General features: G+C 43.3%; 1 protein-coding gene across 4 annotated transcripts in view; it reads left to right on the top strand.

Annotated features, from left to right (window-relative positions):
• The window catches only part of spg11 (SPG11 vesicle trafficking associated, spatacsin), a 127,965-nt gene that overhangs the window by 85,027 nt on the left and 24,751 nt on the right, over positions 1–18,187 (top strand). For all 4 annotated transcript variants that reach the window (XR_011348460.1, XM_069910158.1, XM_069910160.1 and 1 more), the window contains exons 26-30: positions 1,930–2,130; positions 3,281–3,388; positions 8,033–8,195; positions 14,291–14,505; positions 16,958–17,717. Coding sequence is in view for 3 of the 4 variants with exons in the window: in XM_069910158.1 (XP_069766259.1) it covers positions 1,930–2,130; positions 3,281–3,388; positions 8,033–8,195; positions 14,291–14,505; positions 16,958–17,717 (1,447 nt within the window). In the remaining variant the exon portion in view is untranslated. The remainder of the gene's footprint in view (positions 1–1,929; positions 2,131–3,280; positions 3,389–8,032; positions 8,196–14,290; positions 14,506–16,957; positions 17,718–18,187) is intronic.

Below are 18,187 nucleotides of genomic sequence, written 5' to 3'. Positions count from 1 at the left end.
GTGAGTGGGTGGGAAGGTTGAGAACCACTGCTCTGGACCCAATTGTCACTAAAATATTCTTAGAGTATGAAAGATGAACAGCTAAAAAAAAACATAATCAATTCCAATTAATTTCCAAAATTCCTCAAAACATTGAATACCAGAGTGCACTATCCTGTCCATTAGCCTGTTACCCTCACTTGCAAAATGTTGAAAATAATTGGTGCAAACCATTGAAAGCCTTTTTAAAATCTACCATTCCAGATTACTGTTCATCCTTTAGCTTTCCACCAGGAATCCAAATATCGGTCCCCAGTTCTCTGTCCAAGAGCTGTCTCACTGCCCTGTAAACTATCTTGGCGTCCTATTGTCGACATCAATGGCCTATTGAAGCCATACCCATTTTTACTCTCGTAAGTGTAACAATGAAGCCTTGTGTCCCAAGCCAATAGGGTACACAGCAGAAGCTGCAACTGTGTTGAATTTGCATTTTCAGAAGACTACTCTGGGATTTAAACCATTGTGAACTAAATTTAATGTATTTGTTTGAAGATTATATTCAAGGTATAATATTACGATGAACTTGGGCTACTTCCTCACAGATTTATTGAATCTCACTAGTCTGGAGAAACTCAACAATAAAGGGGATCCACATAATTCAATGACCTTGCCCTCAAATCAAATCCATGCACTAAACTACCTAAAATTGATCTGAACTGATCTTAACCAGAAATGAAATGTTATATTCATAAATCCTGATCATGTCAAGTCAAGTTTTCACTGGGCCACACACAATCAGTAATTAACAAATAAACATAGGTTCAAAGTTCAGATTTATTGGAGAGTACAAACATCACATACGACCCTGAGATTCTATTTTCTATGGGCCAGGCAGAATTCCCACTTATCGGTAATGTAAACTGTACTCAAGAAAAGATACGTATACAAAAGAGAAAAATATAAACAAGAAGGAAATGCTCCAAATAAACTGTGCAATACAGAAAAGAAAAGTAATAGGGGCAAACTAAGAGTCCTTAAATGAGTGAAACTGAGGCTGTGGTCATTGTGTCAATTATAGTTCATCTTTCCTGATGGGATTTGAGCTCATCAGTCTAGGTTTCCGCATAGAACGCATTCGTGGAACAAATGAGGGATTTGGGATCAGGTGACTCCAGTTACTTAGCACAGAAACAGGACTTTGGCCCATCTCATCCCTGCCATTCAAGGTGCCTTCCTGGGCTAGTCCCATTTGCCTGTGATTGGCCCATACCCACTAAACCAGTGGTTTTCAAACTGCCCCCCTAAACTCTCATTCCTCCTTGAGTAATCCCTATGTCACAAGTGCTCTGTGATTAGTAAGGGGTCTGTGAGTGGGTGGGAAGGTTGAGAACCACTGCTCTGGACCCAATTGTCACGAAAATATTTTGCTTGAGAAAAATTGTCATTGGCCCATTTCCTTTGGAGTTATGAAACCGCGCACATAATGAGTCAATGAGGTACGATTAAAACAATGTATCACCTTAAGCAATCACTTACTAATCACAGAGCACCTATGGCGTAGAGATTGCTTAAGGTGGAATGTGATTTTAGAGGGGGCAATTTGAAAACCACTGCTCTATCCTTGTAATTGTCTAAATATTTCAAACATTATAATAGTATGTTCCTCTGGCAGCTCGTTCCACCTACCCACCACCCATGTGGGAAAAGTTGGCTTTGGATCCCCTTTAAATTTCTCCCTCTCACCTTAAGCCTAAGCCTACTGGACCACTGTCCTGGGAAAAAGAATGGACTATCTTTGCCCCTCATCATTTAATAAGCCTCCATCAGGTGGCTCCTTCACTCCATGGCTTGGAAGGAGAAGAGGAAGGAAAAGTTAATGATTTCAGAGGTGACCATTTTATTCATCAACTCCATCTGTATTCCAGTGCTTACTCTCCCTCTCATTCACAGGAAACTGATATTCTTCAGTGTCTTTACGTTTGGGTGGTAATGTCCTCGGATGATGGCACCATCTCTGAAGTCACAAAACACATCGATGATTCGGTGGAGTACCATGAGTGGAATCTTCATGATCTGGCATTGATGTGGAAGGTACTCTTGGGAAGAAGGAAAAGTAAACATCTTGTCCGAGGATTTCAACTTTTTCAGAAGGTAGAATTGCCTTGTCTCTCCTCACCTGCATTAAGATACAGTGAAAAGCTTTGTTGTGCGTGTTGTCCAGGGAAGTCGAGTACAAAAGGTAAGTGCAAAATAAAGAGAAACTTTGGGCAGTATCACTTTACTAACAAGAGGTCTATTCGATTCTCTGATGGCAGCGGGGAGGTAACAGTCCTTGAATTTGTATTGAATCAGAATTTATTGCCATCAACACCTGTTATTTTGTGGCAGTATTATAGGTGTAAAAACCCTAACCCTAATTAAATAAAGAAAATCGTCCAAGAGAAAAGTGAGGTAGTGTCTGTGGCTCATTGTCCATGACAGCAGAGATTAGAAGCTGTTTCAGTCCTGTTGGGTGCGTGTCTTCAGGCTCAAATACCTTCTTCCTGATGGTAGTAGTGAGAAGAGGATGTGTCCTGGGTGGTGAGGGTCCTTGAGGATAGAGGCTGCTTTCTTGAGACACTGTCTCTTGTAGATGTCCTTAATGGAGTGAAGACTGGAGCCCATGATGGAGCTGGCTGAGTTCACGACTCTGTCACCTCTTCCTGTCCTGTGCATTGGCACCTCCATACCAGGCAGTGTTGCAATCAGTCAGAATGCTCTCCACGGCTCACCTGTAGAAATGAAAATGTAAAATGATGGAAATATTCATCAGCTTAGACAGCATTTCTGGAAAAAGAAACCGGCTTAATGCTTCAAGTTGATGACATTTGATCGTGACTGGGGAAAGTAGAAATGTGCCAGAAAATCTGTCATTGTGACTGTTTAAGGAAGGAGGCAAATCCAATGTGATTCTGCTGCCTGCCCCCAACAATACTGAAACAAAACCTGGCGTTGGAGTTCTATCATGCAAGAAGAGTTGAAGACCCCAAGGCAGTATTTGAAGGGTTTCTTAACCAATACTCTTCCCTCGATCTTCTGGCCAAAATGAGGGTTCATTTGTTCATTGACCGTGCTGTTTACAGTGTGAGTTTGCAGACTGGCTGTAATATTATTCATAAGACAGCTAGTCCATACAATTCCCTCTGCTAATGTTGTACAGGAGTTTTGTAGGTTTTAAAAAAATACTTGATTGAAGCTGACACCCGAACTGTAAATCTCTGACATTAAAGATCTTGTTATGTTATCTTGTTTTTTTCTAAAGGACTGCCCCTGGGTCTGCATGTTGAAGATGTATGAACTGTGTACAGAACATAAAAATTACAAAGAAGCAAAGTTGAAAATTCAGGAATTCCAAAAATGTCTGCAGTCTGTGAGTCTTCACAATCTCTCCTCCTCTTGTGTTGGTTGATCCACCTTGCCTTGAAGCAATACAGAGCAGAGGATCTAAAGTCAGTGATTTCACATTGGTGTTCTGTTATGTGTAGAATGTAGGCGCTGAAAAACTACAGTAAGTGTCTAGGAGAGTAGGAGTCAGAACCAGATAACCAACAGGATCTGTTGGATCAAAATAGCTATGGAGATTCTTAACTAGAAATTTGGGAGTGAAACATGAGCCATTACACATCCTATATTTAAGGCAGAGATTGATAGGTATCTGAATATTTCAGGCTATCAAAGGTTATAGGGAGAAGGCAGGGGAGTGGGGCTGAGTGGGAAAATAGATCAGCTCATGATGGAATGGCAGAGCAGACTCGATGGGCCAAATGGCCTACTTCTGCTCCTGTATCTTGTGGTCTAAAATTGCCTGAGCACGTCAGGGTATGCAAAATCTCCAGAGAATAGAGCTAAGAGCAGGGTGGTTTATTTAAATCAACCAAAGGATGCAGGGGGTAGGTGGGTAAGAATTTGCAAAACTGTGGAGGTGTGGTGATGAAGGATTCTGGCCTGAATTGTCGACCTTTCTTTCTCTCCTTTGCTGATTTCCTCCTGCGGATAGTGTTTAGTTTCAGATTCCAACATCTGCAGTCTCTTGTGTGTTGTCTCTACTTGAAACTTGAGGCAGGAGTGCTCTGAGAGCTAAATTTGCATAAAGCCTTTTGTACGAAAACTGGGACTGGAATTTATTGGACTTTGGCTCATTGTGCAGTTCTACAGCTCAGTTTTGATCGATTCCCTTTGACTCCAAAGCATATGTTATTGCACTGCAACTGAATGAGCTGTTTGATCAGAATAAATAACTTCCGAGCTGGTGCACACTTAACATCCCAAAAAAATACAATTCTCAGTGGGAAGTGACATAATTGTTGCAAATCAAACACCTTCACCAGAAATTCCTAACAAACAATCCTAACTATTTGATATAAATGAGATAGTACACCGTAGACCAGTAGTTCTATTAAAAAAAAATTCACTCATGGAATGTCGGCTTTGTTAGCAACACGAACGTTCGGAGCGCTTGAAACCTCTGTAACAGAATAGTTCGCTGGGTCACTTCAGCAGACATCATGGGCGCTGAGGAGTGGAAATTTCCTTTAGAGTCTAGAACATTACAGCACAGAAAACAAACCCTTTGGCCCATCTAGTCTGAGCCAAGCTATTATTCTGCCTTTTCCCACTGACCTGCAGCCAGTCCATAGCCCTCCATAACAAAGAGGATAAGTAAACCAGGTTGGTTTTGGTGACCATTCAATAGTTGCATGGTCACCTTTCATTTATGCTAGCTTTTTATTTAATTAACTGAATATTAATTTCTTGTTGGCTTTTCTGAGAGATTATTAGATCAGCAATTCTCTGCTCAAAGTCCCTGTGAAGCAGTCGTCATTTTTTTCTGTACTTCTACCGACAAGATAAAAAACATTTTATGATTTCAATCCGTGCCCCCGTTAAATGTGCTGTGATGCCCCTCCCCCCCCCCCAACTCCGTTGAGAATGGCTGTTTTGGATTTCTAGTTTGTTAATTTAACTCCAATCTCCAAGCTTCATATGCCAAAATTTGATTGGGTTTCAGATTTTCTTTCTAAAGTACTGCGTTCAAGGCAATCGGATTAAGGAAAGCACACTTTTAAATTCAGAGACCGGTTGTGCACATTTCAAGGCAGTTGTAGGTCTTGCATCCCAAATGCACATTTGATTTTTTCCACTTCTGACATGCTTGAAGATTAGCTTACCCATGTGAGCTCATTATCATCAGATCTTAAATCTGTCTTATGGTCAACATTTTAAAACTGTAATGACGTTTGGCAGTCAGAAACAAAAATGAATTTTCCCAAGGATTGTAATTACTGATGTAATGAAACCAGTCATTAAATTTAGAACTTTTCCAATAAGTTGCAATGCAATAAATTCATTTGTACTATAATTGTCTTAAAATGATGTTGAATCTCTCTCTGCTTTTTTAATCCTTTGAACATTGGCCCCATGGACCTGAATGTTTGAGATGTTCTGATTTTATTGTAGTTTCTATTGCTGAAGTCAGGTGAAGTTACTCTCAGGAAGTTCATATTGGTGAAAGATTGAAAGTAAAATGCTGGAATTCTGAAATAAGCACAAAGAAATCCAGGGAGCATTCAATGGGACAGGCGTGGAGAGAGAAACAGTTAATGTTTCAGAACAAAGATCTTTGATTTGTTGGGAAAGTGAGAAAAGTTTTAGTTTGCAGTAAGACTGGGGAAGGAGTGGATATTTATCTCTGGTTTGCATCTCCCCCTGGTTTCATTGGGAATGATGGAGATCGAAGAGCAGATGAGGGAGTTGTGATGGGAATGGTCCCTTTGGAAGGCTGGGTGGGAAAGGAGTGGAAAGTGCCTGGAGTGGCACTTAAATCTCATTTAAGGTGGCAGCCAGTGTGAAGGGCGACCGTCGAATGTGGAGGCTGTTGGGCAGAAGTTCAGACCTTGCCTCTGGTGTGGGCAGCAGGAGATGGGATGAGAGTGGTGTTGTGGCAAATAGATGACAGTCTTTGTTGAAGGTTAGTCAGCTGTGGGAGAAGTCACCTCAGATGTCTGTGTGACTCTCAGTTAAAAAAAACTAAAGGGGAAATTCTTAGCAAGCTATATTTAACCATTGTATTTTAGTATGTTTAAATATCAAAGCAGTGTCATTGAATTACTGCTGAATTACTAATAGTTTGGAAAATATCTCTCTCACTTGTTTGGTCACTTTCTCTTTTGCTTGGTCTCTCGCTCTCTCTCGAATTGGAAGCAAAGAAGCAATTGTTCATGATAAACACTTCATAAATTGCTCTAAATATGTTTCCACGTCTTAAAACCTCCAAAGAGGTCCATTAAATATCAACTTTCTCATTCTTCACTCTGCAGCCCATTCTGGGACTGTCATGAGGTTTCAGCGGGAGTGGAACTGATGGATATTGTGTTATTACCATTTAAGCTCGAATACGTCTTTGAGAGGACAGCTAACATTTGAAAGTTTGATCCAGTAGGGATCCAATTAATGTCACCATAATCATGCATACATTTGTCGTTTTCTTTGTTTTATAACATTTCCCATTGGCTATTGGTGTTATTAACACTACACCGTAGTTGGTGAGCAGGCCAGCAGTAATTACATTGAACTGCTCAGGACTATAAGTTGCTGTTTCAGAAACGTGATCAAGAATTCTGAAGCTGGGAAATCCCTTCAAGACGAGTGTGGCTTCTCTTTTAAACTGGTGGCTTCAGACATAAGGACTGAGCAATGTTTTTTTTAAAACCTGAACAGATGCTTGACATGGCTGAATTCCAGATCCTCCTCAACACCCCAGCGTCATGCCCATCTGCAATGACATGGTCCTCATTCTTGGCGTCTCTCCAGAATAAACTAAGAGAGCAGCAGAAAAATGGTTGGAGGAGCTGGATTTAATTATTATATCCAATGAAACTCTACTGCCAGACCACTATCCTTATCAGTGCCGTGTCCTCATTTCAGAATTTCAGGTTATTTCATGGTCGTTCGGGCAGTTAAGATCCTCAACTATGTGAATAAACTGCAGAGAGATGGGGAAGGGGCAGTTTAGTGGTCGAATTACTACACAATTCTGTCGTGTCCACTGGCAGTCTTGCCTCGTGTTTAACTCCCTTCCTGAGAGTGAGCTATGCAATCTGACTGGGTACATGTTGGTTTTTGATAGCGTACCTCCATTGACAGTGCATCCCATTCAGTGATTTGGCCACATTAAGGCATGGATAGGAGGGTCTATAAGGGGTGATAGCCTCCGTGAGAAGTGCAGAGGATGAGGCAGGTACTGAGCTTTACCAATGAATGTGCGCTTGGTATGTTTTTAGACTAATTTTGTCACAAAACTGTGAAGTGACTTACAAATATCCTTTCAGAAAAAGTCTGTTAATATTCTGCGGCCAAGTTACATTGTGGATTGTTGTCTGAAGATAATGGATGTTATAAGCACAGTTCTGGCAGACAATGAGATTGAATCTCATATTTATTCACAATGTGTAATCTTTTTGTACTTAGAGAAGGCAGCCATTTGACACCAGATCCATCCTATTTTCCAGGGAAGCCATTAGGCCAATGGCCTTTCTGCTTAACTCCCTGAATCCCTGCACCTTATAACATCTGTTCAGCAGTTCCCCATTCATTCTTTCTGCTGCGAGTTTCTTCTGAAGGGTGATTTACAGTGACGTACCAGCATGACTGTGGGATGTAGAAAGAAATTTGAGCACCCACAGGGTTTTTGAAACTCCACCTAGACAATGGCCAAAGTCAGGATCAAATCCAGATCCTTGGAACTGAGGCAGCAACACTATGACCTGCTCTGTACTGCTCTGTCAGGGCACACCAGGTATGTGGAATGACGACACTGATCTCATTGCCCGCATATACTTTCCATAATCTGACTCTGGTCTAGAAATTGGTCCGTGCTTATAAAATTCTGTTGTGTTTAGGCATTCATGATAGTCCTTTCCCTCCAAAAGTCTGTCGTTTAATAAAAGTCGCAACTACGTCAGAATGTTGCAGGGAATGTCACGATTCTTATTGTTCTCAATCTTCTTTGCCACAGCTGAAGTTTGCCGATTCAGCAGACGCTACAATTCCAGTGGAGTGGATGGAGTCACAGGCCAGTCTGCTTCTCAAGCTGATGATGCAGCAGTGTCCCACGCAATACGAACTCGGAAAGCTTTTGCAGTTACTGGCAGACGTGGGCTACACCTTTGAACCAAGTGGTAAAGATTTTTGTAAATACGCTCGAAGTCCGAAAATCCGGACTGTTCGGGGATTGGGTCGGTCCGGAGTTATGGATTTTCCAGATTCTTGGGCAGTACTTTTAAAATTCAAATTTAAGGAAAAATAAAGCTGCATGGCCTGTGGATGGAACAATTGCAGCAGTAACTGCATCTGCTGCACTCAACCTGACACTTGTTTTCTTTAAATACTTTTGTCTATTAACCTTGAATATGACTTTGAAATTTCTTTGTGATAAGATTATTCTGCCCCATGACGTCTTGAAGTTTGTCCTTTAATTTCAACGTGTTCTTCTTTCTCTCCACACTGCAGTTTATCTACTTTAGGATCCATTATTATTGATTTAATTAATTTTTAATTCAGACATACAGCATGTTAACAGACCCTTTCAGCCCATGAGTCCGTGCCCCCCAATGACATCCAATTGACCTTCAGGCCTGGTACGTTTCGAACAGTGGGAGGAAACTGGAGCCCCCGGGGCAATACCATGCAGACACAGGGAGAACAGACAGCGTGGGATTTGAACCCCGCTCCCGATCGCTGGCAATAAAACAGTGTTGCCCAACCACGACGCTAATGCAGTGCAGTGCGTTTGTAACATATGGTTGCCGTTGTGCATCTGTGGCACTCGCACAAAAGCCCGGATAATTTTAAAAGTTTGAGAGTTTTCTAATGGGTGGTCCGGATTTCTGGCATCCAGATTGTTGAGCGTTTACTGAAAAGGTGTTGTGCTGACGGGGAGCTTTTCCCAACCTTGGGGTGCCTTCACAATGACTAAACGGTCTATCGTGGGGCATTCTAAACATTTGGAATGTTCTGAGTGGAATTCTTCCTTGCATTACACTTGGTAATGGTACTGGTTCAGTGCCCGACTGGCTGCAGATGGTCAAAGCTTTTAGCCTCTGCAGCAGGATGGCCTCTCAGCGTTTTCCCAGTTAAACAGTTCAAACATTTAGATTGTCTCATTCTGAGGCTTAGGCTAATTTTCTTTCTCCACAAGCTAGTTCTCTTAACTTTTATTTGATTCCCCATCAGGCAAGTGCATCTTCTGGTAAAGAGAACTAACAAAGGCACAGTAATTCAGATGTCATTTCATAATCCTCTTTGTAAATTGCATTGAAAAGTTCTTTATTTTCATCTGCAATTTCTTTGTAAAATAGGCTAAAATACCAGTGGCTTTCCTAATTGCTTGCTAAGCATGAATGTTTGCTTTCTGCGTCCTATATCCTGAAAAGCAGCTCACTTATTATTCAAACAGTGCCTGAGGCATTGAGGAACAATGTGACCCATAACGCTGGATACTATTATTCTTGACTTCCTGACACATGTCCTCCATTTACACACAGCACGCATGCAAGCTGCCTGTCAAAATGAAGAGTACTTTCTCTATAAAATCTCCTATAAAATGATAATCCTCTTGTGTTGGGGAGGAACAGAGCAACAGCCTTAACGAAAGGTTAGGGGCAAGACATAGCCATAAGGAAGAATTTGGGTGTCAATGAACAGACAGGTCAGCTGTATTTAATCCACCTCCTTTCAACCTTCCATTTAGGGTGGTGCAGTTAGTGCAAGCTCCACAGGCCGCTTGCTCACAGGCCCCCACTCACCCCACGCGTCATTCAATTTGCTCGGGGGGGGTCGTGCTCGTCGAACAAAGGCTCCGCGTGGAGCCTGATCACCAAGGCTCAACGCTTCCCTCAAACCAAGCGATTGATCGTCTGCTCCCCACGACGATGGGCCCGGCCCGTTGCCCTGGTGATCAGCTTATCTCTTGCGGGTCCTGGCGTGCCTGTCCATCAATTTGGCATTTGCACAGTGTGGGATGAAGCGGCCTGAGCCTTGGTGTGCGACGGACGTGTTACTGCTGCTGCTGCTCGAGTGTGAGGAGGCTTCGGCGTCTCCCCTAGGCAAGGCTGGGGGTTTTCATTGAGATGAGTAAAGGCATGCACACACGTTATCGACAAGGGGCCTTGCAGGAGGAACCCATTTGCCAACTTACCAGGTAGCTGTAAATAAATTAAAACAAATTTTTCCTAAAATTTTTGGCACTAAAAATGGGTCTTATGTGCTAGTGGCAGTTTTGTCAAATGTGATAATTGGGCAACACTGGCTGGTGGGCAGAACGGGCCTGTGACTGCTGTATGTCTAAATTTTAAAATTTAAAAAAAAATTAAATTTCACCTGGGGACTGATTCACCTTTCAAATACCTTGTATATTATGAAAAATATCACAATGTATATGTTGTGTAAAGAGGAGACCTTTAATATCTCCCTTCATTTTCAACCCATTCTTCAGGCATTGGAGTTTCTAGGCTGCTTAGACTTTTACTCTCCTGTCTTGAGATGTGATTCAACAGTTAATTGTCATATAGTGAGAAGGGTTCTTCTGCAACAGTCCAACAGGCTTTCTCTAACATTTGTTTCACATCCTATTCTTGTTTAGGTGTATGAAGAGCACAATTTGGATTAGAATGAAAAGTATTCCCAAGCAAAAGTAGTGTGACAGCATGAAATTCATTAAGGAGCCTGATGGCTTTGGGGAAGGAACTGCCTTCAAGCCTGTGGATGTGTGATTTTATGCTCTTCAGCCGTCTCTCTGATGAGAGGAGGGAGAAGAGAGTGTGTCTGGGGTGTATTGGCAGTTGAAGATGTTGACAGAGTCCATGGGGGGAAGAGAGGTTTGCGTGATATTTTGAGCCACATTTACCACCTTCTGTGGTGTTTTTTAAAAGATCTTGAGCAGAGCAGCTCCCACCCGACACATGCATCAGCAAGTCTGCTACCGATTGTTTGCCTGTGGGAGTTGTTGAGGGATAAGGGGGCGTGCTGAACTTGCTTTTGTTTCCTGAGAAAGTAGAGACATTGGTGTGCTTACTTCATAGGCTTCGCCAAGTGTGGTAGAGATTGAATAACAGTCATCTTCTTGCGGATGACAGGTTAGAAGGATATGCCAAGGTTGCTTTCCGTAGGAATGCGGATCAGCAGTTAATTTGTTATTGCCTGCCACTCTCTGTCTTGACCTTTAGGCTGTGTCATTAAGTAGATGCCTCAGCAGTTAGTTTGAGGACAACCTCATTGCTGCTAAGTAATTAAAATCTGGTATCAAATGCAGCCTAATGAAATCACCCCTCTGCTCTCAGATCAGTTTACATCTGAAGGGGCAGGATGGCATATGGTTTGTGTTAGTTGCAAAGGCTTTGATTCCTGAACAGGGAAATTAATTTAATACAGGATCATCCAGAGTAAAATCATATGGAAACAATTTTCTTCTTGTCATGAATCATTCAGGAAGGTGATCGCTGACTCTAACCCCTCTGTTGAACAAGTAGGATATCACACCAGAACCTTTGGGAGCGGCAAGGTTAGTGTAGCGGTTACAGTGCCAACAACCTGGGTTCGAATCCAGCGCTGTCTAAGGAGTTTGTACATTCTCCCCATGACTGCATGTGCTCCGGTTTCCTCCAACTGTTGAAAAATGAACGTGGGTTGAAAGTTAATTTGAGTATTTGGGGCAGCACAGGTTCATGGGCCGGAATGGTCTGTAACCACATTGTAAGTCTAAAATAAATGTAACTAAAAGTGAAAAAGTCTGCAGACCTAGATTCTGCCAAATAGCCACTTGTAGTGGCGGATTCATCCTTCCTTCAGTTTCTTGGTAGGGAAAATGTTGGCATTTAGAGTTGTTAAGAAATTTCACATCCTATTCTTGGAATAAGTAACTTGAACCAAATAAAACTCCACTGAATATACTCTGTGGATCAATAGTATTGGAATTGGCAGTATTTGGAATTCAGATGACATTCTACATGAGTACTCATGACCAGCACCTCTGATACTGCTCCTTGGTGTTTATTATGGCTCATTACTTATTATTAATTGGGCTATTTCACCAATTAAACAGGAGAAATCAGTAACGCTGGCGAGGTGGATTGCCGACCTGTGTACACTCCCCGTGTAGCAGCTGCTGGTCAACTTGTAAGCGATTGTGGGTGCCCAGGTAGAAAATGACGGCAGCGCTTGCGTGCAATGGAACGCCAGAGCGGTTCCAGCAGAGTAGGAGATTATGGGTAAGGAAGGCCCAGCAGAGTGGGAGATTATGGGTAAGGAAGGCCCAGCAGAGTGGGAGATTATGGGTAAGGAAGGCCCAGCAGAGTGGGAGATTATGGGTAAGGATGGCCATTCCTCCTGCCCCAACTCCGCTCCCCAACAGCATTTTTCCCCGATCCGGCCCCAACAGCTTCCTCCCGCAGCCCCAACAGTCTTCACTCTCTTTTGCTTTTCTCATTCTCTGATTGCAAGGGGCGCTGGACAAATTTTTGCTGGTAGAGAACCTTTGTCTGCCTTACAGTAGACTAAAGGAAATTTTGTATAATTTCACATTTTCTGTTTGATTACCTTGAATCAAAGGCAGATGTAGCCGTGTCTTTGTTAAGAAAATCATTTTGATGTTAATTTGTATGATTTAAAAAAAAATGCCACTTTATAGCTGTGATGGAAGTTCTCCCTCTGGTGTTGAGTAGAGAGCAGAGACGCACCATTGCTCCGAAGCGTTCAGCCGCCAGGGCCTAATTCTTGTGGCTCTGTACAGGCATTAAACAGCCTGTCAGAGGAGCCATCGTGATTTTTAAACTAAAATCCTGCAACCACTGTCCTGTGCCCAAGATGGCGGCACCTGAGCTCCCCAGCAGTCATGAGGGATTGCAGATTCCAGGGGAACAGGGGACCAGAAACTGGGAGAGCACCCTGCATTAGGAGAGGAACTGTTAAAAAAATTTACTTCTATGATATATTTTTTATTATGTTGGAACTCCCAAACGAGGAGTTTATGTCCAGACAGAGGTGGAAAACAGATCTGAATATTGTAATTGATGAGCAAATGTGGGCAGGTTTATGTCGGGCTTGTATGAGCAATACTATTAATGTAAGATACAGATTTGTTCAATATAATTTTTTTTACATCAGTTATATCTTGCACCACAGAAATTGAATAGATTGAAATCAAATTTATTGGATCAATGCTTTAGGTGTGGTGAAGATGTAGGAACTTTCTTGCATTCAATTTGGTCTTTTCCTATTGTAAGGCCTTTTGGGGCAGATTTACGGAATTTTTTGGACCAAACTACAGGAATCATTTTTCCACAAAGTCCGGATTTATTTTTATTAGGAAACCGTGAATGGGCAAGGCCTAAATTGAAGCTATCAATATACCAATTGGAATTTGTAGTGGTGGTGAGGAAATGTATTGCAGTCACTTGGAAATCTGATATACCTTTGAGAACGCCATCATGTATGTAATTTTAATTTGTTTCTTTTGGAACCTGTATAATAATTTTGATTACTGCATGAATGGAAAAAATTTTAAATAAAATATTCCAAAAAAAACCCAGCCCGCATTTGGAAGGAGATGCAGAGATGGCCCTACGTAGCGGACCAGCGAGGGGCTCAGCTGCTGAGGGGCCCACATGGGCTGTGGGCTGTTGAGACTGGCTCATGGAAACCAGCATCGAGAGGGTGCCGAGGGCAAGGTCTCCCAAAGTGCTTCAGGTCCTGAGGCTTCCTGATCATGTCGGAGGCCTGGATCTGGAGCTTGGGTTGCCGATGAATCGGACAGGAGCCTGTGCCAGCTGCAGGGGCTGCGGGAACACGGGAGGTAAATCCATGAACACAGTGTCTCTTTCTCTTGTACTGTAAGGGGCATCGGGGAATGCTAACGATGAATCTATGTCTGCCCTATGGCAGGTAGAGGCAGTCTTGTGTAATATTACATGTTCTATACTATCACATGACAATGAAGGAATCTGGAATCTAAAAACCCTTCCACCAGTTGGTTGGGACAGTAGTTCGGGATTATGTTTGCTGACAGGGTAACGATAAATGCTGAAGAATCTTTGACCATTTTGCGTAGGTCGTACCAACCAAAAAAAAATCATAGATACCTCAATGGGAGTTTTATTCCACATAATTTTATTTCACGAGAATGGAACTTTGTTATGCAAGAGTAAATATTCCAATTGTATTTTAAAATGTTCTCATTTACATTGCAAGAAATTCACTGAAGCTCGTCTCTCCAAATCAGGTCCGGATTTCCAGAAAGTGAGCAGGCTTGCTCATCTCCTGCAGGAAACGTCAGTCTCCATTGATCGTTCACTTTTCGCTGACTACACTGTGGATTCCTTGCAATGTGTGTGTGGGAAGATTCTGAACCAATTGCAGAAGAAGGGACTCTTTGTTCTAGCTCGGCAGGTGGCAGAACTCGCTGAGCTGCCAGCAGACAGTTTGCTTGTTGACGAGGTAATGAGTGTCCATTCACAGATATTTGATCATGGTTCCAAGCTATAGGTTAGGTCATGTTGTCTATTTTTTTTTAATATCAGACCTCTGCACATTAAATTGAGGGGGAAGGGGCTTTGGGCATTGATGGAACAAAACCTGTTAAGTTTTCATTCTAATTGGAAAATTGCTTACATTGGAACTAAATGAAAAGAAATATTGACTGTTGTTACAAAAGTTACACATGGCTGACATTTTACGTGGAGCAAATTCTTAGCGAGCACCAATCTGATGCAGAGTGAAGGATATATATTGGTCTATGTGTCGAGGTGAGTTTTACGAGTTGTGTCCACCTGAGCGAGCCCTTGGGTTAGATTGGCCAGCGGGGAACAAACTCACTGCTGTACATTTCTGCAATACTCCTTTCCCTTGTGTCCAAAGTGAAATCTGGCGATTCCGAGGCATCGGTTGAATCACCCTCATTCACTATGAGCTTTAATGTGAGGCAAGAAAAGCAGTTCATTGAAGGTGACGTCACGTGAACCATTGTTAGAATTGGAAGCAAATCCCATGGGAATTGTGCCAGTTCATTTCCAAAGCAAGTCCAAAATGCTTCTGATGTGCACCATTGTAGAATCATCCAGCTCGGAAACAGGCCCTTCAGCCCATTGCCCTTGCTGTTTGACAAGCAGCCATTTTGACCAATCATGCACTCATTCTGTTTTGCACCCTCCACAGTCCCATCATCTCTGACAGTCTATACACACACACCCTCTCCCCCACTTAGGACAACAGTCGGAGCACAATGAACACAACCAACCAGCATGTCTTTGGGATGTGGAAACCAGGTCACCTGTGCAAACACAGGGAGAGCATGCAAACTCCATCTGGGGGCACCAGACGTCAGCTGGGAAGCTGGTTTGCTGGAGTTACGGGCCAGCAGCTCAACTGGCTGCACCATTGATGGAGCAGGAGCAGAGGTTCCTCGTCCACCTGTATCCGGGATAAATAGACATTCAGGCAATGTACTGGGGCTGGATGACTAGAGATCAGGGTATGTGGGGGAGGAAAAATGAACAGAGTGAATTCTGTCCTCGAGCTGGATACGTTAGTGGGCTGGCTTAATGATCTGGAGACACTTGAGGACTCATTACATCAGTTGGCATATTTACATGTAAATATAGACTGCAGAGGTAGTATCTAATTGTTCTGTGACACCACTGGATTGTCATAAAAAACCCCACGAGGTTCGTTTGGAGTCATGTCCTTCAGGACCGTAAGTTGCCATCTTTACCCAGTCTGGCCTGTGTACAATTCCAGACCTTTGGTATCTCCTGACAGAGCGTTGTCAAGAATTCGAAACCCTGTGGAACAGGTGCATAACCTTTTATCTGGAATTCCAAAAACTGGCACTTATTTCGGTAGATGACATTACACATAAGTAATGTTAATTTCCCGTAATAAATTCTCTGTTTTCAGAGGGAGACCCCAGTCCCCGTTGTCCCGGCACACAGCATTCAGTGGGAGAAATGCAGGCGCTGGCAGAGCATTTTCAGCTGCATGAGGGATTATGGCCATTGGTCCCGCATTGAGCCATTGCTGCGATTCGGTGCGGTGCTCTGTAAACTCCGGGCTCGCCAGCTCACCCTGCTGCTGTTAGATTGGGGAGGGGGAAGGATGACGCTGTGCTGCCAGGGTGTACCTGAGGGCCACCCGAGGAGATGGTGAAGCACCTGAAAGCACTGGCGCTCGGCACAACAGCTCAGATGGCTTGCTCCTCCTGCAGCTCTGGATCTCGTCTGGCCTTCTGCCCTGCTTGGCCACCAGCTCTGAATAGCTGATGCTGGCCGCCTTTTTGGTTGAGCTCCCGGGCCACCCCATCGCCTCCAACCTCCACCTACGGTGGTTGAGAGCCTCCTGTACGGCACACGTCGAAACCCCCCCCCATGCTCAGGCTAGCTGAGTGCAAAATAGAGGTGGGGTGTGGGGCGACAGACAGCGAAGGCTATGAGTGAGGCAATTGGTTAAAGGGACTAAAATCAAAATGATTCTGAAATCTCGTATGAGAAAGCAGAACACCTGTCCCATCTCCAGGGCAGTTACCTGAACTAAGTGAAGCACGAAATTGTATGTCGTAAAAACACAGGGTGAACTCGGCCAATCTCACAGCGTCCTTAGGAGATAAAGATATATTATTGCCATTTTGGGCCTGAGCCCTTCGTCAGGGTATGAGTTAAAAAAGAAATAGGTGAGATGGAGATTTAGAAAAGGAGGCCTGTCTCTTTTTTCATTCATACCTCTCAGGCCCAAAATGTCAGTAATATGTCTTTACCTTCTTTAGGCGCTGCGAGACCAGCTGAGTTCACCCAGCATTTCTGTGTTTAGTTACCTGAACTATCCACACTCCATGAATGAACATCAAAACAATCATTTCAGTATATTATTTGTGTCCATTTTTTTTTTTCTCTCACAGGTGTCTCAGGAATTACAAAATTTGAAGCAATGTGGTCAGTGGCAAAGGAAAGAGACAAGAATAAATTTTTGGAAAAAATGCCATAATTGTTTCAGAAGTAATTTGATCTCCAATATATTTGCCTCTGAGTTCTTTCTGTCCCAGGCCAGTGATAAGCCATCCACCGACTCAAGACCACCATCACCTTTCAAAGAGCAGCTTCTGGAGATCCAGGAAAACTGCCTGCTGCTGACCCTAGCGGGCCACTGGTTGTCGAGCAGCTCACCTCCACTCCTGGAACGGTTGGAGGAGGTGGAGAAGAGGATTTGGTTGTGTCACATCCGTCAGCAGACTTTGCTGATGTCCACAACCACGAGATTCGCTTGGCAGGTTTCGGTCTGTGGCGAACTTACCTTTGAAGATACCACCAAAGAGTTTCTGTTCTCAAACCTGCCTGCTCTAAACTCACCAAAGTACCTCAAGTTGGAAGGATTTCCAACCAAGGACGTGGCTTCCAACTGTAGACTAGGAACAGCAGAGAAAGAGGCTCTTCATATCTTGATTGGGAATTTATTAGACAAAGGCTGCATCCATGAAGCTAGTAGAGTCTCCAGATATTTTGAATTTTATAACCAAGATCTTTTACTTGTGCTCCTCTGCAGAGCTTTAGCCTCAGAAGAAGCTCAATCAAACGATTTCCACCCTTCTGTCAAAGTCATCTTGGCTGCAGACGATGCTTTGAATGGAGAGATGAGACCCCATCAAAAAAGGGAACCAAGCAGTAAGTCCCTTTATTGGCCATTGTTCCATTGTGATTTTGGTGGGTGGTACGTTGAGCATAGCAATTAGCCCAACACTGTTACAGTGCCAGCAGTCAGGGCTGGGGTTCGAATCCTGCGCTGTCTTTAAGGAGTTTGTACATTCTTCCCATGTCTGCATGGATTTCCTCCGGTGCTCTTATTTCCTCCCACTGTTCAAAAAGTGCCGGGGGTTGTAGGTTAATTGAGTGTCATTGGGGCGGCACGGGCTCGTGGGCCGAAAGGACCTGTTACCGTGCTGAGTGTATAAGTATATTTTTTTAATTAAAAAAAAAATGACAAGAATTTGAGGCAAATTGCTGCAGGAACCCAGTTTGTCAGGTAACGTGCGGAAAGAAAGGGGTGGGGGAGACCCTCCGTCAACAACCCGCTGCCTCCATTACATGCCACATGACCCTCTCTTCCTCCCACTCTATGAAAGGGCTCTGGTACT

Source organism: Narcine bancroftii, chromosome 14 (assembly GCF_036971445.1).
Source record: "Narcine bancroftii isolate sNarBan1 chromosome 14, sNarBan1.hap1, whole genome shotgun sequence".
Taxonomy (NCBI): domain Eukaryota; kingdom Metazoa; phylum Chordata; class Chondrichthyes; order Torpediniformes; family Narcinidae; genus Narcine; species Narcine bancroftii.
Note: the sequence above shows the minus strand (reverse complement) of the source record. Positions and strands in the feature narration are given on the sequence as shown.